The following is a 21,815-nucleotide window of genomic DNA, read 5'->3' on the forward strand; positions in this document are numbered from 1 at the left end:
AATGCGGGACTTTTACCCACTCTAACATAAAATAGTTAATTATGTAGAATCTTTCTTTTTCCATTAATAAAATGATTTATAGTCAACATAAATGTTTAAGATTTGTTTTTAAATTATAAATTTTAAAAATTGTCCTTTCCTTTTTAAACTCCGATCAAGTTAAATGGGGTCACATAATAAATTGACATGAAAGGAGTAATTATCTATAGACCAAATTATTATGGTTAAAGTGGTAATTACGAGGATCGGAGGAACAGCATTTTTTCCTCAATTAGCAATGCTAATAATTAGGTAAAATAAATCTAAGTAAAATGCCAATTAACTAGAGATGAAAGGTAGTTCAATTAATAAATACCCACTACGAAACAAAATATAGTTCTAACTGTGGAGTTTGTTGCTAAGATAACACTAAAGAGCCAATAACTACTGTTCTTTTACTTTACAATCCACAATGGCCACTATTTTTATTGAAATACTAATATATTTCAATTTTCATGGATGTCGTTTTTCCAATATGTGATCGATGCTGTAGTATTGTCAGTGTCTCCAAAAATTATGTCATTTTCTATAGTGCTATGGCGTTTGTCCACACATACACCCAGCTAAGCAAGCTTAGCTTAGCTATCCTCATCTATCACTTCTAACTGATTGAGTGTCAAACTTGGCTACTTTTATTCTAATCACTTACTAAGAGGTTATTCACACATGTCAAGATTCAACAAGAAAATGCCAATTTGTATTTTGTAGAATGAAAAAGAATCATGAAATGGTGGGAGCAAGTAGTTTGTTGGACGTTCAAAAGATATTCCACTTCATTAAAGTTCCCTTCCATGTTTTTTGTTGGGGGGTTACTTTTTCATAACTCAGTTTGATCAAGTTTTTGAGAGGTAATTTTTTTTCAAAAAAAAAAAAAACAAGATACTTATTTTAAAAAACATGAGGTGTTTGGCGGAGAAAATAAGTGCTTATTAAGAATAGCTGATTTTCAAAGGATAAAAAAAGTAGATTTCACTTTTGAGAAAAAATATACATACAAGCACTAAACTTTGGTCCTAACACTATAGTTTTTAAAAATTTATTGATAAAACATAAATTACTTCTCACAAAAAATATTTATTTAAAATAAATTAACTTTAACAGTTTGACCAAATAAGACTATTTTTTATCTTAAAGTATGAGAAGTCGGAAACTAGAGGTGAACTCAGGATTTGAAGTCTGAGCGTGCACTAATATTGTCAAAGACTCGCATAAGTTCTGAATAAAGACTCAAACTTGTGTTGATCGCTCGCCTTGTTTAATGTGCAGTTTAGGTTCTAATTTATAAGATATGCTTTCCCTTGTCAATGAGACTTTTCTGGAGATACGAACACTAAACTATTAATATTTCACTTAATAAAATAAAATAAAATTTGTGTTCATATATTTGTCATTCATGCTTATATTATTATTCTTAAACTAGACATATGTTTATGTTTTTTCTCCTTTATGCCTTTTTTGTTAAATCTTACGCTTTATTTGTACTTTGTGCTTAAATATAATGGACCTTGAAGCATTTTTTGTCCTTTTTTGCTTTTGCTAAGGCGATGAGAATCGTCTTTAAAACTAGAACTTGGTTGAGGAGAATAATATCTATCCATTTCAATTCACAAGAATCAATAACAAATTCCTACAAAATAAAAAATTCATCAAGAATATAAGTAAAAATAAATATATATATATATATATATATATATATATATATTTTTAATCAAATCTCATGAACTTAAATAGAAGCAAGAAATAAATAAATTTTATGCACTAACTTTCAAGCAACAAGTAAATATTAAAAGCAATTAACATTACCCAAACTTGAATAAAAAAAATAAAAAAAAATGAAAGGAAGAAATATGTACCTATTATCATCAAATAGAAAATTTCTTCTTTCTCTTTGTTTGGGTACTATTAATTTGTAGATTGTAGTGTCCAGCAGTCCAGGGAGTTTGGAATTGGGAAAAAAATGGGGAAATACGGGTTGGAAATTAGAATTTGGGGGGAAATATGGGGTTTGGGATTGGGAAAAGTCCTTTTTCATTTAAATGTATATAAAGGAGAAGTAAAATGAAAAAATCAAGCGACTCGATGAGGAATCGAACACACGACGTTGGGCTAGAAGGGCGTCAACATTTGAGCTCCAAACTAGTGCACCCACACAAGTTTTATTACTAAGGGTGCACGATTAAATATATTAACACTTTAGTAGGATATATATAAGTATATATACAATTTTTTTAAAAAATTACCGGGTGCACGTGCACCCTCGAAGCACCATGTGGGTGCGCCTCTGGGGGAACTAAGGTAATTTTGTGTCGGACAGAAAGTAATAGCACTATATGATTCGACTTCAATGTTCGAGTTATAAAATTGCTTTAGCACAATGGAGCAAAAATATATGTTAATATACCGAAACTTTTATTACATGAGAACTGAATAAAATATTTATAGATATGTATAGTTTTCCATTACCCGAAACATAGCATGAAAATTTGCAACGATTTCATGCTATCATGCTTTTCCTATCAAAAATGTCAGTTGTGATAACATTATCAAATGTACTATATTAAAATGGGTAGTAGGAGTAGCTTTTTTTGCAATAAGGAGAGTATCCTTAATTATCATATTCTGGCCTAACATATATATCACTTCATTTTATTGAAGTTCAATAACACTCAACTAATAAATGGTCAAATTTTATGGTTCAATTACACAATGTTCTTTTTGTATGCCAAGGAAAGTCAAAGTAAGATAAGAATGTCCAATGCGTACGTACTTGGGTTGAATTTGGATGATTTATATTTTATGGTAGTCTAAGGTCAATAAATAGATCTAACATTTGGACGCATAATTGAGTTAAAACTTAAATTAGTTGTGATGCAATTACTATACATGTGATGTTGTTATGATTTTTTGTTGGTTAGTAATAGAATATATAGAGAACGTCTAATATTAGAGAAATCAAATCATTAAATATTGAGATATTGCAAGTCGAACTATACCTTTATTGACAAGTTAGCCTTGAACTAGTCCCTGGTTACAAGACTAAAGTAATTCTACTCTATCCAATTAGATTGAAGTTACAACTAATCACAAGAAAATCTACACACTTCTAATTGTCTCAGACAAAAAAGGACATTTTTAACTAGTCTATCCCATTAGTCCTTGGTCAAAGAAACGAGGCAAATGGAATTGATTAACAGGGAGGGGCCAATTCTTTACCTTTTTTTTTTTTTTTTTTTGGGGGGGGGGGGGGGGGGGGTTTAATTGATTGTTTGGTTAATCAAGAGTGCAAATTGTAAATTAATAAACATTGGATACTAAGTGGTTGCTGCAGTCTTTTGGGAGTCAAAATAATAGTAGTAAGGCTTTTTTTGTTGCTTTTGTTAACTTTTCCATTACGCTTTTTAAGCTTTCGACGGCGTGATGAACGGGCAGATTGCACATTCTGTCTTGCTAATGCTTGTTTGATTAACACTAAACATGTCAATTAATTAATATCAAACTAGTTTCATTAGTAGTCCACTAGTTGCTACAAAATCATTTTTAGGTATTCTTATAGAGTTTGTTCATATTTTATTTTAAGTTGAACAAGAAATTCAGTAATTGTTAGTTATAAGAGGTAAAAGAAAGAATCTCATTCAGAATCAGTGGGATGAATGTGGCAAAGAAAATGATACAGTTTTTTCTGAGTGATTAGGCATGGGATTTACCTAATATGATGCTTTTTGGTTAATCACAGCCCATGCATGCATGGGAGACCATTTTCCTCAATTATATTAATTAAATAAATTTTGTGAAATTTGTAATCCGTGAATTAAAGAAAGGTAGAGTTTGCAACACATTCAAATTTAAATTGTGTGTGAATTAAGACCAATGTTAGAAATTATATAATCCGGAAGATGTATTGTTATTTTTATTTTTATTTTATTGTAAGTGGTCATAAGAGATCATTTCCTTCTTAAAAAAGTAAAATAATTTTGAGGGATCTCATAGGAACGTGGTTAAGGACACAATAGTAGTACGGAGTACTTATCAAACATCATAAATCCCGTAAAGCTATGCCATAGGCCATAACTAACATTTGGGACCATCTAAAGGGTCAAAATTTGAGTTTTAATTTGCACATGATCATTAATAGTGCTAATTGATTTCAGGTTTAAATTGCGGCAATGAAGAAATTAATGTGTTAGTTCCAACCCCTAAGATAAAAGACTGTTCCCCATTTCAACACTACACCAGCCAGGACTACACCGATAATTAACTTAGCTTCGTCTAAAATAAAAAAGCGAAAACAAAGTATATGCTAGAAGGTTACCTATTCATGACGACTCTCTTTTAATTGGCACCTAAAAGAAAACGACACCATTCGTATTTTAAGGTGTGATTCCTTCTCCATGCCCATCTTCTACCATGACAAAATCAGAAATTCCGACAAGAGTGTTCAAGAATTAATATATACATACGAAAAGCAGGGGCGGACCCACGTGCTTTTTTTGGGTGTTTCGGCACCCACTAAACTCGATGTAGAATAGGTATAATTATATAAGAAATAGTGAAAAAATGGTATAATATATAAAAAAGCACCCAGAGAACAAAAACATGGCTGGGTGCTCTGGCTTTAGATGCAACTTCCGTGTCTCCCATCCTGGATTCGAATCCTTTTCGAATCTCTGCAGCTACGCTGCATTTTTTAATAAATTTTTAAGCTGCATTAAAGCACCTATAACCTTTAAATCCTGAGTCCGCCACTGACGAAAAGTACGTAATTTGTGACTAATTATATGTTTCTTATAATCTTGTATATACACACTATAATTTTTCGACTTACCACCCTTCACTATGTGGCTACATCACTGTCTACATCAACAAGAAGATACAATTAAAATTAATACTAAATCAATTCACTATCTTCTCATCTCATCTCCAAAAAAGAAATACTTACAGAAAAAGAGTAAGCAATTAAGCGTGGACGAAAGTGGATGGTTGGTCAGTCTTTGTCGAAATAGCAATTGAATGAACACTCATTGTGTTTCTTTTATTTTGTTTATTTGAGGTTGTATTTTTTTTTCTGGAAGAGACAAATTTGCTGCATGATTACAGATACACCAAATGCCTTCACCTCATGTCATTAAAAGCAGCATATACAATACAGCGATCAAGACTAAATATTTTAGTATATTATTATTTGCCTACTATTAATTAAGGGAGATATAAGGTAAATATATTCGTGAACCTGATATCTAGTTAAGTTGGAGGAATTTTATCACACAATATTTCATGACCGTTGATCAGTGATCGATTGCGACAACTATAAACTCTTTAATTAATTAGATTTTTCTTGTAGCATTAATTTAATATAAAAGGACTTGAGGTCAACTTCACATTTATTATTTAGAGATAAATGTCCCCAAATAAGGTTAGAGAATTTTTTTTTCAATGAGCCGAGTAAAAAAAATAGCAAAAGAATATCGCTATCTGTTAAGTGTCCCCTTTACTAGATCGCCATGGAAATACATGAAGCAAAATACACAGAACTCAAACTGACTAAAGAGAGAGAAAATGTGTGTTGAATAAGCTACCACATATATATATATATATATATATATATATATATATATATATATATATACATTGTATTAATGGAAATAGAAAAGAAATTCATAATGGGCTCGGGTCATGTTGTAAAGTGGACTTCATTTTTGGGCCTATATCAACCCCCACCCCCCTCAAGCTGGAGGGTGAAGAAACTCCCAACTTGCACAAACAGGAAATATGAGTGTGACCGAGAAGAGGCTTGGTCATTATATCAGCAACCTGAGCAGCAGACAAGACGTGGTGAAGAGAAATAACACCAGATAACAAGCAGTCGCGGACATAGTGACAATCGATCTCAATGTGCTTGGTACGCTCATGGAAAACCTAGCAATATGTAAAGCAGCTTGGCTGTCACAAAATATAGGCACAGGAGAAGAAATGGTTAGTCCCATGTCAGCAAATAAACGAGTTAACCAAATAACTTCAGCTACCACTTTGCGCAAAGCGCGGTATTCAGCCTCAGTTGAAGAAAGAGCAATAGTGGGTTGTTTCTTGCTCTTCCAAGAAACTGGGCAACCACCAAAGAAAATGTAATAACCAGTCACAGATCGGCGAGACAAAGGGCATGCAGCCAGTCAGAATCAGCATATGCAGTAAGATCAACTGAAGAATGAGAGGGCAAAAAAATGCCCTGAGCAGGATCATGTAAAAGGTAACGAAGGACATGCAACCCAGCCATCATATGAGGAACACAAGGATATTGTAGGAACTAGCTAAGGTGTTGCACAACAAAAGAAATGTCAGGTCTGGTATGCTGAAAGAAATTTAACTTCCCAACCAAACACCTGTAGATGGAAGGATCAGGCAGTGGATCACCCATGTCAGGGGTGAGTTTGACAGAGGCATCTAAAGGAGCAATGACAGGAGTATAATGAGAGTAGTTAAACTCTTCCAACAGATCAGAAGCAACTTGTGCTGATTAATCAGGAAACCAGAATGGTGAGAAGTGACCTCTAAACCAAGAAAATAATGCACAAAACCCAGGTCTTTAACCTTGAAGGATTCATCAAGGAAATATTTGAGGGCATTCATCTCAAATAAGTTAGAGCCAGCCAGCAAAATATCATCCACATAAACCACAAGAATCACCAAAGAGGAACTGGAAGACTTGGTAAACAATGAGTTATCATTTTTACTTGCAATGTAGCCTCGAGATAACAAAGCATCAGACAGTTTAGCAAACCACTGTCTGGAGGCTTGTTTAAGGCCATAGAGGGATTTCCTGAGTTTGCAAACCAAGGGAGTGGAAGAGGAATCAGGAGATATAATCTGAAGGCCAGGTGGGATCTTCATAAACACATCTTCATGAAGGTCCCTATGTAAAAAAGCATTATTAACGTCCAGCTGGAAAACAGTCCAACGGTTCTTAGCAGCAAGAGACAACAAGCATTTAACAGTAGTTAATTTGACCACCGGAGAAAAAGTTTTATGATATCCACACCTGCCTTCTGAATATCACCCTTGATGACCAATCTAGCCTTGTATCGTTTAATAGTACCATCCGATCTCTGTTTAATCTTGTACACCCACTTACAAGGGATAGCCTTCTTATGAGGAGGAAGGGGAACAATATCCCAAGTATAATTTGACTCAAGAGCCCTAAATTCCTATTGTATAGCCTCTTGCCAGGCAGGATTAGAAGTAGCCTGCTGGTAAAATTGAGGCTCATGCAAGTGCAAATCAACACTAGAAAACTTGGAATTGACTTGAAGAGGAATTTTAACAGAAGAACAGATGTAATCCGGTAAATGATGAGGAGGATGAATAACTCTAGAACTCCGTCTGAGAGGTAAGGAGAGAGTGGTCTCAGGAACTGCTGGAGAGTCATCATGAACCACAAGAGGAGAAGATAGAGAAGAAAAAGTAGTCTCAAGTACTATAGGAGGATCATCATGGACCACAGAAGGAGAATGTGTAGATGGGACAAAAGGATCATCATACACAGGTGGAGAGTAAGGAAAGGGTTGGGAAACAGAGGATGAAGAAAAAGGGAAAATAAACTCATGAAACACAACATCCGTGGAGTAAAATACAGAAAAAGAAGAAAGATTGAGCAATTTATAACCCTTCTTACCACAAGGATAACCAAGTAAAACACTTGGAATAGATCTAGGTTGAAACTTATCTCTACCAGGCTTTGAAAAAACAACATAAGATAAGCAACCAAAACTTTTTAAATGATCATAAGAAAGGGGTAACCATGTAACTTTTCAAAAGGAGAAATGTTGTGGAGTACAGTGAAGGGGAATCTATTAATAAGATAAGTGGCTATTAACACACAATCTTCCCAGAATTTTAGAGGAAGGTGAGATTGAAAAAGTAAGGTTCTGGAAACTTCAGGGAGATGTGTGTGCTTTCTTTCTACAACACCATTTTGTTGAGGAGTGTGAGGAATTGTGGTATGATGGAGGATGCCATTTGTAGAAAAAAATTGTTGGAGATCAGTACACTTCCCCAGCTCAAAAGCATTGTCAGACCAAAAATTTTGAACTGGAGAGTGGAAATGAATTCTGACCATATGTACAAAGGACTTTATGACAGAAGAGGCACTGCCCTTAGAGGCTAAAAGATAAGTCCAAGTAACTCTTGTGAAATCATCTACTAAGGTTAAAAAATATCTAAACCCATTATATGTGAAAGTGTGGTAAGGGCCTCAGATGTCAATATGGACAAGTTGAAAAGGGAAAGAAGAATGTGTAGAGCTAAGGGGAAAAGAAAGTTTATGTTGTCTAGCTTTGGGACAAATATCACAATGAAAACTTTGAGAGGGAGAAAGTTTATCTAACAGATAAGGAATAGATTTCATTCTATTAAAAGGAAGATGACCCAAACGTTGATGCCAGAACAGATCAGATTTATTTATATTACAGGAGTGATTACAATGAGCCAAAGGAACAGAACTACGACAAGAAAGAGGAAAAAGGGGTACAGGGGGAGGGACATCCACATTACAAAAATACAACCCATTCTCAGCTTTACCAATTTCCAACTGCCTCTTCTGAGAAAGGCCCTGCAATACACATGTTGATTCAGTGAAAAGTGCAGTACATTTAAGCTGAATAAGGAGCTTGTGGATGGAAATGAGATTAAATTGGAAAGAGGGGACCAGTAGCACATCATGTTAGGTAATATCAGACTTGAGTTGTAAAGACCCAGTAGACAGAACCTTAACTCTGTACCCATTTGGTAAGGAAATGAGAAGAGGAATGGGTAGGGAAAGAAGATTAAAAATGAGATGTTTGTGTGGTGTCATGTGGTTAGTAGCCCCGGAATCAAGAATCCAAGGATTTGAGCCTAGTGAAGACACCGCACAAGCATGGAAAGCAGTAGCAGTAACAGCAGGGTGAGTAAACATACCTGCAAAATGAGAATAACCAGAATCTATGAAAGCAAGGACTGCAGAGCCAGCAGACACATGGGTCCCTTGATTCAATTGCTGGAGATGTAGCTAATGTTGGTACTGATCTTTGGACAACTTGTAATCACCCTCAGTAAAAGAAAGAGAAGTGACTGTGGCATCAGCTAGAGAAACATCATTCTGCACACAGGCTAGAGCTTTTTTCCATTTTGTAAATTTGAAGTCTGAGAGATATCCATGTAATTTGTAACACTTATTAATAGTATGCCCTGATATTTTGCAGTACTTGTAGGAGAGTGAAGGTAATGGGCTGGAGGTAGAAAACCTCTTAGTATCAGACAAATAAGGTCCTGAAGAAAGTAGGTATCCTCTTTTAGGATTAGAAGGAGGAGAGTGAAGAAAACCCCTCCTGTCATCACTGTGGACTCTCTGAGAAGGACCTCTCCATGTGGACTAGTGAAAGTATTAAAGAAAGCTGAATCACTAAAAAAACTAGAAATGAGAGGAGTAGTTTCATTCTGTTTCTCAACATGTTGTAACATGGAGTATGAACTACTAAGTGAAAGGAGGGTAGACATCATAAGCATATTGCTTCTGCTACAGAGTAATCATCATTGAGTCCACTCAGGAACTGGAACAATTTCTGCTGTTCAATAAATTTGCCTAAAGCACCACAAGTACACACTGGACCAACATAAGAGGAGTGTAATTCATCCCATAGACTACGCATTCATGTGAAGTAAGAGGCTATACTGGAAGAACCTTGGACGGTGGAGTTAATCTCCTTCTGAATCTGAATATATTTGGTCCCATTTGATTGCCCAAATCTTTCATTAATGTCAACCCAGATCTCCTTCGCAGTGTCAAAACTCATGACACTGGTGGCCAACACATGAGAGAGAGAATTAATGATCCAAGCAATAATCATGTTATTGCATCTCTTGTAGAAAGGAAAATATGGAGAATTAGGCAATGAGATCGGGATATTATCAATGACTAACCCCAATTTATTCTTAGCAGAGAGAGAAGTGAGCATATTTTTTCTCCATATAATGAAACTAGAACCATCAAATGGTGGGGAAACAAAACAAGAACTAGGGTTATCAGAGGGATGCAAATAAAACGGGTAAGTTGAGGAAACGGTAAACTCCTCACACCCGTCAGTAGTAGTACTATTAGCAGTAGTGGACATGGCGGAGCTTTGTCGAAGAAAACAATTATAGATTGAGCAAGGTGAGATAAACACAATTTCAGTAAAAAATTAGCCAACGCACAACATTCGCAATAGAAAAAAATATAAACAACAGAGATACCACCCTTCTTCGAAGCCTGAAGAAGTAAGGCCTTCAATTCCTATAAAAAACGAAAAAAATTGCCAAAAACCGCTGAATGTCGTCGGGAAGATGAACAATCACCAAAAAAATCTCCGACGAAATCCTTCACGGGTAGTATCGGAAGATAGATCACGACGAGAGGATCTCAGAACCTGGCTTCGATACCATGTTAAGTTTTCCCTTTACCAGATCGCCATGGAAATACATGGAGCAAAATACACAGAATTCAAATTGAGTTAAGAGAGAGAAAATGTGTGTTGAATACAAATCCAAAAATATCTCAATTGTCCCCCTTCTTCTGGAAGCTACCATATATATATATATATTGTATTAATGAAAATATAAAGAAATTCATAATGGGCCCGGGTCATGTTGTAAAGTAGACTTCATTTTTGGGCCTATGTCAATACTATCATAGACAAAACAGGAAACTTCGAATAGGTCATTTAGATCGTCAATTTCATGGTTTCAATGAGATATCTTAGTTCTGAGCTAATTAACTGATAAATTTATATAAGATTAAAGAGTTGTTTAAAACTAAGAAATTGATAAATTATTTTTTTTGCTTTAATTTGTTTATCTAGTTTTGATGCAACACGAGTTTCAAAAAATTAAAATTAAAATTAAATTTTATGATCTTAAACTATAGTTATGCAAACTTTACCAAAATTGCCTTTAATAATCTTGTAGTCTTATAGATGTTAAGTAAAAACTGAAATTAAAGATGATCAATACATATATATGTGTGTTGAAACAAGTAGACAAGAAAGTTGGATAATAAATTAGAAATGGAGGAGTATAAAAGAGAGGAAAAATAACATACACATCAACTTATCATATTTATGCAAATTTCACTCTTATAAAGTAGTTATAAAAATTTCACTAATTGTGTATCGTTGTTGGATGTATTGAAGACTAATTATGTATCTTGATAGAATTCAAAATCAAAAAAAAATATCGAGAACAAATTATATATCTTTACAAAAAAAAAATATTGTATTAGATGTACTGAAAGTTAATTATATATATTAATGGTCCAAAGATTAAAATTTTCAATACTTTTATAAAATAATAAAAAAAATTACTCCCTCCGTCTCAAATTATGTGTCGCCATTTGACCGGACATGATATTTAAGAAATAAATATCGACTTTGTTAAAGTTACAAAATTACCCTTCTTAAATAAAGGAGTAATAATATTTAAAATCATGTGGGATCACTTTTAATTGAAAAGATAAATAAAAAAGGAATAATAGTATTTAAAATCAAATGAAACTACTAAGGATGAAATTGTAATCGTGTCTTTAAAAACTTATCAAATAAAGAAAGATGATATTTTTTTTTTGAAATGGATCCAAAAAAAATAATGATATATAATTTGGAACGAAAAAAATATAATTAAGCTAGTCGAAATTTTTGTTGTTTGTCCTGAATAGAGACGTATAAAATTGGAGATGAGCTCTTGCCTATGAAAGCGTGATAGGGCCTGTCCTATGCGTGATTGGTGATAAAAGTCTATATAACGGCCCAAATAAAAAGGAAGAGTTGCAATAGAGGTTGTTGAGTAGGGTCCACTTTATAAAACAAGGGGCACGTGGCAGTCATAATTGGCGCCAACAATTACAAACGCCGTGACTCCCTCCCTCCTTCGCATTTAATTACCGCTTACCTAACTTTTCTGTTAACGTCGGTGAGCTGAATATCCGTTAATTCTCACACTTAATTGGACTTGCATCTCTTTTTGCAAGTATCAAAATATATATTCCTTCCAAGTAGAATCGATTATAACACTACTTTTTACTCTCTTTTCGAATCTTCTTTTTCATTTTTCCTGTTTTCACTAAGCTACCTACGAATCTTTTTTAAATCTTGAGAGATAAATAAGAAGTAGCTCCATGTAGAGTAAATATTAATCATATAATATAAAATGTAGAGATGTATAAACAAGGTAATATTCTCCGTTCTAATTTTTATGGCATTTTTCATTTTTCAAAAATGACGTGGTGTTTATGAGTATTTGTTAAGATTAATTTTTTTTTCTTTTTAAATATGAATATTGAATGCTGTTGCAATTACGGATTATATACAACGGTGGATCAAAAATTTTTGCTACTAAAAGAATTTGAAAACCAAAATAAATATAGTACTTGTGATTCAAATTAGGAACCTCAAGATGAATTTGATACCACTTAAACCATTGAAACAACAACTAGTTTTGGGTTTAGGGTATATACACACACTTAAATAAAAACCTTATATATATAGTATTGTTTTTTGTCAAAGGAGATTCGATTGAATACCTTCGTCCCCTCCTACTTCCACCCCTGAATTTATTTAAAGATAAATATCCAGTATCCCTTCAAACTATTGTCAAAGTTGCTATGACATGTTCCAACTTCATAGGGGTTCTAGTATCGTCCTGAACTCAATTTTAATATATTTTTGTCACCCTTTTACACTGACGTATCACTTTTATTACATAAAGTGAGACCCACGTTAAAGGTGTCATGTCAGCTGAAAAGATTAACAAAAGGTGCAACGTCAGCTAAAAATATTGATAAAATTACGCTCAAGGACTCATAAAATTCGAATATACATATTGTAACAAACTTGATCATGGTTCAGGATTACTAAATGTTTTACTCATTTATTTATATGTTAATTAATTTTGGTCGGAAACTCGTGGTTTTGCAAAAGAAAGGGAATCTTATAATCTTTGTGAAGGGCAACGTGGCTAGATTTGGTACCCTTTGACCTTTGCTCCAATTGCTCTTTATTTTATTTATTTATTTAAAGACGAAAAGAAAAAGTAGAACCTTTTCTTATGCTTTCTCATTGCTACTTATTTCGCTTTAATACTATCTTATAAATCATGATTAAGAATGTACAAATTGCTCCCAAGGGGTGGTTGAGTTGCATAGTAGAGGTCGTGGGTTTGATTCATCCTTAATGTCTTTTCAATCGACCTCGTCATACGGGGTTTACCTAATGCGATTTACATGTGGTGGTTTGCGAGCTATTGCACAGTGAGGGGTTTACACAATGCTCATTCGAAGGGCAGAGGATATAGCGGCTGCGGGTTTTCCTGGAGTTTCAAAAAAAAAAAAAAAAGGAATGTACAAATTTCTTTTCAGCTCAAGTGGATAAGCATTAGCGGTTAATAAACATGCATATTGTCCGGAATTACTGTTGTGATTACTTCCTTTCGGTAGGACTACTAATATAATTTCCTTATTCGTTAATAATTATGTTTTCTTTAATCCCCATAAATTACATAATTAGTATGTCTGAATTATTAGTCACCCACCATGGTTGTAAAACGTTATTATGTTTTAACGGTAAAAAAAAAATAAAAAAAAATAGGAGTTAGTTTCTACATGTGACAATTCAACGGTTATGTTTTTAACCTTTTATTATTGACAAAGTAACGGTTGATTAATTGTAGTAGTAGGCTTTGACAACTTCATTGATTTATAATTGGTGTTATCCACCTCCCGCATTTATCGCTTGAACGTTGGTTAGATATTAAGCTCATACCAATTCTTTTATTTTTTTGCTTAAAAATGATATTATAAACTTTGACATATCAAGTGATTTAAACGATTCTAGATTTTAGGATTTGACAGTTGATGATTTAACAGTTTTTGGATTGTTATTTTGGTTGTAATCCTCAATTATTATAATAGTATTATAAAAATTATTTTAGTGTTTATTGTATAATCACAGTCTCTGAGAATGATGTATCTTTCTATTCATTAGGCAATTTGCCACTTACATAACATCACAAGAACATATTTTGGTTCAAGTATTTATGATATATTTGATTTGGATTTTACATGACCGTTTTAATTTACTCATTTTCTATTTAATTAGTTGTTTTTATCGACCAAACGCATTGTTTGGTTATTGTCCGAACAGTAACTTTTAGAGTTTAAAAATAATCGTTACCTGGTAAAATACCTACCTTTTTTTTTAATGATAATCTAACTGTCTTAGTCACTTATTTTGGTGACTTTTAGTCTTGATGTAGACTGTAAATTAAACTATGTAGATTTAATATGGTTTAGTCCTTTTCTATTAAGTTGTTTTTATTAATCGAACTCATTGTTTGGTTATTACACAACAACAACAAACCCAGTATAATCTCACATAGTGAAGTCATTTTGGTTTAACTAATGGAAAGTAATCACTGAAGCGTATTTAAGTGATTTAAAACTTTTGATGTTTATTAATTAACCGCACAAATAAATTAAGAAGTGTTAATAATCTAAGTATTTGACCAGCTTTAAACTTACCTAAACACCTTCGTGCTCACTCACTTTAGTAATTGCTACAACATAATATGAGTGTTGATGGTGATTATATGGAGATATATATATGTAGGTAGACCTGTTTAATTGTCTACCAAGCTACTTATACATTTATTATTAATTAAGTACTGCTTAAGAGCCAAAGTTCGTTGCTGTTACGTAACATAAACAATGCATGGAGCAAATTAGCAAAATAAGGACAAGTTCCACAAGATTAAATTTTCGCAAGAGCGAATTCAGGATTTAAAATTTGTGGGTTGTACCTAAGAAGATTTCAACCCATAACCAAGAGGTCAATAATACTTTTAAGAGTTTCTTTGTTCCACTAGAGTAACAATACACTTTTAATTATGTAGTTACCAATTTATAATTCTTATATATTTACTAGATTTCTTGATATAAATGCAAGATCCACATGAAAGTTACTAAGCCGAATCCGTCCCTGCATGAGGGTGGTACCTGAACTTAGTAGTTCAATTGGTTAGCTATTTGAATTTTCACTATGTTGGTGAAGATTCAATTCCCAACCCTTGTAATCACCTTCTTTGATCCATTTCCTCTCCCCCTCCCCCCTTCCCCCCTCTTTTTTTGTTTTTTTATAAAAAAAAAGAGGTGCATGGTCTCCTACCAATTACCAACCAACAATAGAATATCTAATTAATTGGAACATAGCATGCCCCTACACACGATGGTTCCTTCAAATTCACGACTCGTTTATTATGTACTGTAACAAATTTATGCTTGCAATTACTCTTTTGCATGTGATTGCTTTGTCAGTCTCCTAAAATTTGGGCCTATTGGTTGTTTTTGCCTTTTTGTCATTAGCTCAAATTTCTCACATTATTTCTGTCCCCATGTCTTTAGTTCTTTCTTTCACTTTTCACTTTCCACTTTTCTTTTTTCTCCTCAGCTTCCTCTTTAGCACTTTGGTCCTCTACCATAACTATCGTAAGTACATAGTTTTTGCCACAGCGAATGGCCAATTTACTAATTTAATTATATCTGAACTAGAAATGTACACACTTTTTTCCTTTTTAAATAATTATACTTGAAACTACACTAAAATAACCGTACGTAGGGACCAAAGCTACATGGTAAAAAGGAACTGATCTATTTCAATTATTACTTTTAATGTAGCGGTACTAAAAGTGGCTTAGAAATTGCTTTAAGTCGCATTTGACATAGTAAGTGTGACGTTCTATAAAAGGCAGTTCGGTGCACTAAACTCCCCTATGCACAAGGTCCGGGGAAGGGTCCGACCATAAGGATCTATTGTACGCCGCCTCTCCTTACATTTCTATAAGGGGCTGGGGCTGTTTCCAATCCTGATTATCACATGACAATAACTTTATCAGTTATTCCAAGACTCCTCTTCGAAGTGTGACATTCTTTCATTTTTGAAAATATTTCCTTGTAAAAAAATTTCTAGTGCGGTCATTGGTGAACCGGTTAGCCGTTCATCTTTGTTTCTATGATGCTCGAATAATTTGTTTTGTAGAATTTAAAAAGAGAATGTCTATAAGAATTAAACACGGCAAGTGAAATAATTACCAAGCAAATGGACCCTACACTGTAAAGACAGTTGAAACTAACTAGGGCATCAATTTGGCAATGTAAGGTTTAGAGCTTAATGAGGAATAGTAAAGAATGGGACCAGCATGGATACAAGATGTATCAAGTATGGGGACCTTCTTCAGTACGAGAGAGTTATGGGGGGCATATTTTATTTTAAAAGATCACAATGCAAAAGTGATTGGTCCTTCCATGCTTCGTCCTCTTTGCTTCTTCTTTAAGAAATTAATTTCCATTAGGCAGTCTTATTATTCATTTATAAAATATAGAGTACTCAATAATATATTCCAGTAGGATATGTCCAAGTTATTTCCATTTTTTAACGTGGCTCTCTTGATACCAAAGATGGTCTGATTATGATACGGAGCAAATATTTTGTCAATAAAGTATTACTTACCTTACAATTGAAGAACTTGTTGTCGAGAAATATATCATTTGAGTATGTTCAACTTTGTCCTTTTTTGATGATAGGGACATTGCCACATACATAGTTCTAAGTTTTTCGTTCTTGCAATTTTGGACCTTGTGTGCTATGTATAGTCACATTTTCTCGCCCAGAACTGATCATGTCAGCAACTTTTATTTTCACGACCCCGTTTGGCCATGAAAACATAATTTTCCGGAGTTGAAAATAGAGTTGGAATTAAAATTGGAGTTGGAATTGTGTTTGGCCATGAATATTAATTAAAGTTGCTTTTGAAATTTTGTGAGAGAAATAGAAGTGAAAAAGGTGAAAACAAGTTTTTCTTATTTTCACTTTTCCAAAGTATAATTCCAACTTGTATTTGAAAATTTCATGGCTAAACAATGTGACTTTCACTTTTTTCACTAAAGTGGTGAAATAATTTTTCGGAAAAGAGTGAAAAAATACTCATGGCCAAACGGCTACAATAATTGAAAAGTGCATGCAATTGTTTCCTTCCATTACATTCAATTTCAACAAGACGTTGCTCAAATTTTTAACACCCATACTTTCAATCTTAAGATTGTGGGTTCGAGAATCGAGCATGAATTGATAGATGTGTGGAGTTTAACTGAGATAAAACAGAATCAAAAGGGCTAGGAGCTCTGGCCGGTAACGAAACTAAAGTTTCACACAAGTCTTACTTCTTTTTTTCCAACTTGAAAAGGGAATAAAGCATGATTGCGAACTGCAGATAAACTCGTTAGCGGGAATAATGAAACAAAAATGTGGGAGATCCTAAGGAGTGGCAAGAAAAACATTCAATTGTATATTTGATCAAACAAATACATATAAATTGTGTAATTACATCTAAGAGGTAATTTTTTCAAATATATGTCCTAAGTAGCTTTGCAAAATTGTGATGGTACAACATGATTTGAGTATTTATTAGTACAACAATCGAAAAATATTAAATTGCTCTTAAGGACTAGATAGAGAATACATATCCCACGACATCAAGCTGACTTAGCTTTATTAGTAAATTAGTTGAAACATCCCACTTGTTTATCAGATCTCAATGTTCCTTTGAACTTTGTATCTTATACATCATCACTTTCTATAACATTAATCTGCCGTTTATAATTACAATGTTTGGAATTACGAAGTCCCATCAGTCCATCACAGGTGAAGAATCCTCCTCGATCAAAAAAAATAAAATAAAAAGTGCTTGCGTAGAGGGATGGGATTCAGTGCTAATTAGTGATAGATGTTGCGAACTACGTAGGAGGTCTGAGGAGGAAAAGAAAAGTAAACAATGAATTCGACCAGCTTTTTATAAAAAGATTCCAAATTATTCGGTTCGGCAATTTTTTTGAAGGGTCACGCCTTATCTTAGTATCTTTCTTCCAAACATATGTTATGATTTGTATGGAAAAGGCTCGACATCTACAAATTCTTTTAGTTTTGTTGCAAAATACTCTACATAGGATATTACTCAGAGACAGAGATCATGAAGAACATTATTGCTAGTTGAGCTCAGAAAAAGAAATAGTGATTAAGGTTTGTTTTTTAATGTATGCAAACGTATGACATAATGATGTGACCTTGTTTGTATAGTCATAATTGGAAGGTTTCAATTTGTGAGCTTCTAAATACCATTTGCTCTGGTATGCACTCAATTCTTGGATCTTTTGACAGGTCTTGGAAAATAATTACTGGAATTCCATGCCTTGTTTAGCAGGATTTAAAGTGTTCTCGTAACTAGAAACAAGTAGACAATACATACACTTTACGTATCCTTCACTTACAGTTGACCCCTCATACAATTAGCTTGCACATATGGTTTAAAAACACAAATACATTGGAATTTGGATCTAGTTGGTCACACATACAGACATCCATCCATCTTTTGTTTGGTAAACTTATACGCTTGCATATTAAAATCATACATTGTATTCACGCTGTTTCAGTTAGAATTGGATATTGTATGCACTCAAATACACTATTTTGCTAACTGATACTAATAAGGGCCTTCCTATCCGAAGCAAATGGGCCAAACCACTGGCCCATAAAAGCAGTTCATACCTTTGGGCCGTCCATCTGAGATGTATAAACTGACCGGGGCGATGAACTTGAAGCTGATGAATGCCCCATATATATAATTCCCGCCGAACCGTGTAATCCATAACCAAAAGGCTTTTCACAATGCTTCATCGTAACAAATTTCTCTCCAACAAAATTACAAACCGAATCATGAGCCATCATTTTCTCCGACAAAATTGTCGTACGATGTCGACTCGCCGGTTCAACAACGTCAAAGATGAAGATGAACAGTATCATAACAAACTCCGTAGAAAAACTGAAAATGAAGAAGCACAAATTTATTTGCTTAAGAGTAGAGGTCAGCATCTTCTAATGAATCCTCGAGTCCTTAATACCATTGTCCAAAAATCCAACATACTTCCTACTGATACCGTTCTAGAAATTGGACCCGGCACTGGTAATCTCACCCTGAAGCTTCTAGAAGTTGCCGAAAAAGTTATAGCCATTGAAATTGACAAACGTATGGTAGAGATTCTTCACAAGCGCGTCGCTGAACGAGGACTTCAAGGCCGTTTAACTGTGAGTTTATGTGCTTGCGCGTTGTTCGACGAAATGCCTTATGACTCGTTGAAACAAATAATCTTAGTATAAAATTCTTCTGCATTATGATTTTTATGTGTTGCGAGCTGTAAAAATTAGGGATAAACTAATACTACATAATATACCGGACCGGAATCCAGGTATCATTTTATAGTGTGGCGGAGCTAGAGTACAGGTTAAGGTTTTGCTGAAATCCTATATTCGTCTTAAGAAATCCATTGAACGTGTTCAAATTATTAATTTAGAATCCAGCAAGTTAAAAGAGTAGAATCCCGAATCCATTAACTTCAAATCCTGATCCTGCCTCAGATTTTATACCACATAGAATGTGGAACAAGACTAGGTGTATTAGTAGTAGAAGGGTTAAGTAAATTCTTGATTTTGATATGGCGATTGCTGCATCTTATATTACGCAATGTATGGCAACCCTTATATTATAATCCTTGTATTACTTGTCATTGAACCAAAGGATTCCTTAGTGCAGTTGAGTTTGACCTCTGTAGGACTTCATGCTTATTTCAATTGAGTAGTTATCGTTTGGGTTTTGCAGGTTATATGCCAAGATGCTTTAAAAACTGAGTTTCCCCAGTTTGATCTTATGGTTGCCAATATCCCTTATGGAATTTCCTCACCTCTGGTTGCTAAATTGGTTTATGGGAAGAACTCATACAGGAGTGGGACACTGCTGTTGCAGAAAGAATTTGCAAGGAGGCTATTGGCAAATCCAGGGGATTCAGAGTTTAATAGATTAGCAGTGAACGTGAAGCTGGTGGCCGACGTAGAGTTTGTCATGAATGTGAGCAAGAAGGACTTTTTGCCATGTCCAAAGGTTGATTCTTCTGTTGTGAAGATACATCCTAAAACTGAAATTCCGGAGGTGGACTTTGACGAATGGTGTGCATTTACAAGAACTTGCTTCACCAAGAAAAATAAAACATTGGGTGCCATCTTTAAGCAGAAAGGAATGTTGATGGAGTTAATGAAACTGCAAGAAACCAAAGGAGATGAAGAGAATAACACAATTTACAGTGATTATCATGTTAATGATGCCGAAGATGAAGATGGGGCGAGGAATGAAGGCAATGGCAATTTCTCTTCCACTGTGGGAAAGGACCTGAACTTGTTTAAAGAGATAATCAATGACATTTTAAGATCTGGTGGATTTGAAGATAAGAGGCCTTCAAAGCTCTCTCATGAGGAGCTTCTGGACTTGCTTTCTTTATTCAATCAAGCTAGGATACATTTTCATGGTCAAGTAAAACCAATGGATGAAAGTGAAGCAGAACTTGCCTCTGCATTTGATCCATTATGAAGCCTTAATGCAACTATGCTTTTGTAACATACATGCTGTGTGGTTTCTTGCCTCATTTTCATAAATGGCAATTCAATCAACTTCATTGATCTAGCCATAGCAGCAGGTGATCAATCTTTTGGCAAGAATTTTGCAGAAGATGTATCATTTCACCCTCAGAACAGTTCATACTTTGAAGGTGATTGATTGGTCTGCACCTCTTAGTCATATCATGCTCACTGGATTCTTGGCACAAACTTTATGTTTCCTTGGATTAAATTCGATTGGTGGAATGTCAAATGGGATGAGATGGCGTTGGTTAATCTATTTACCATTAGTTCTATTAAGCAGATGGATGGGCTCCAATGGAATCCATATTGAGTTTCCCATTGGGGAAATGAGTTTCGGAGTCGTGAGATGGTTTGTTGAACTCATTTCCAAAACCCTCCTGTCAGGCCTGAGAGTATCCAGTTGTTTGCTAGCACCTTGTTGGCCACCTCTACCAGTGGAAAACTGGAGCTCTGGCTGGTGTTTGGTACACTTCACCCTGAGCCTGTCATGAGATTTTACCATTCAGTAGTTTGCAGCTTAACCGACAGTCACCAGAAAGGGAAGGGCCAGCAACAAGCTTCGCATAAAAATAACCAGCTTGAAAACCCCAAGTCTCTCTCTACCTTCATGTGTCCGTTATCCTACTCATGCTGGAATATTGGGTTGTGGCTGTATTATTTGTCAAAAGAAAAGTAAAATAACCCTTGCATTTTAACTCCCTGAAGTGATAGCAGAATATCAATCTCTTGTGATGTCAACTGTTTCCTACGATAAGTGAAGTAGCCACAGAGATAAAAATCAGTTTCTTGCGTGGATTTGTTCAAAAGAAAAGGGATAGTGCTAAAGTTGTAAGAATTTTTTCAACTTCTTTTGCTAGCCACTATTTTGTCAATTGGCAGAGAGGTAAATCTCTTGGGCTTTGCCTTCAGCTTAAAGATACCATAGCATACAAACTAGTGGGCTATTCAAGAAATATCACTTCCCTTTCTTCAACAAACTGGTTTCTACATGTTATCATTCAAATGTATTGGGCTTCCAATTTCTTTTTTTTTTGTTCCTTTTGAAGTTAAGTCACTGACAAAACACCTTTGCTACCCGTACAAAACTATAGCCACTCCAACTTCTATAAGAATCAAGGAAGCTAAAGGGTTCCCCCTTGTGCCTTTTACGCAGTGCTATTTGAATACTTGAAGTAAATGGTGAGTTGAAAAAGATGAAATTCGAGA

The 21,815-nt window shown here is 34.4% G+C and overlaps 1 protein-coding gene across 1 annotated transcript; it reads left to right on the forward strand.

Moving 5' to 3' along the window:
- The first annotated feature begins 18,441 nt into the window (after nucleotides 1-18,441).
- LOC107860020 (ribosomal RNA small subunit methyltransferase, mitochondrial) lies at nucleotides 18,442-21,814 on the forward strand. The gene is made up of 2 exons (XM_016705215.2): nucleotides 18,442-19,226; nucleotides 19,798-21,814. Exons 1-2 carry the CDS (start codon nucleotides 18,810-18,812, stop codon nucleotides 20,557-20,559), a joined length of 1,179 nt encoding a protein of 392 aa, XP_016560701.2. The 5' UTR covers nucleotides 18,442-18,809; the 3' UTR covers nucleotides 20,560-21,814.
- Nucleotide 21,815: the final 1 nt, after the last annotated feature.

This window comes from Capsicum annuum, chromosome 2 (genome assembly GCF_002878395.1).
Source record: "Capsicum annuum cultivar UCD-10X-F1 chromosome 2, UCD10Xv1.1, whole genome shotgun sequence".
In the NCBI taxonomy this organism is placed as follows: domain Eukaryota; kingdom Viridiplantae; phylum Streptophyta; class Magnoliopsida; order Solanales; family Solanaceae; genus Capsicum; species Capsicum annuum.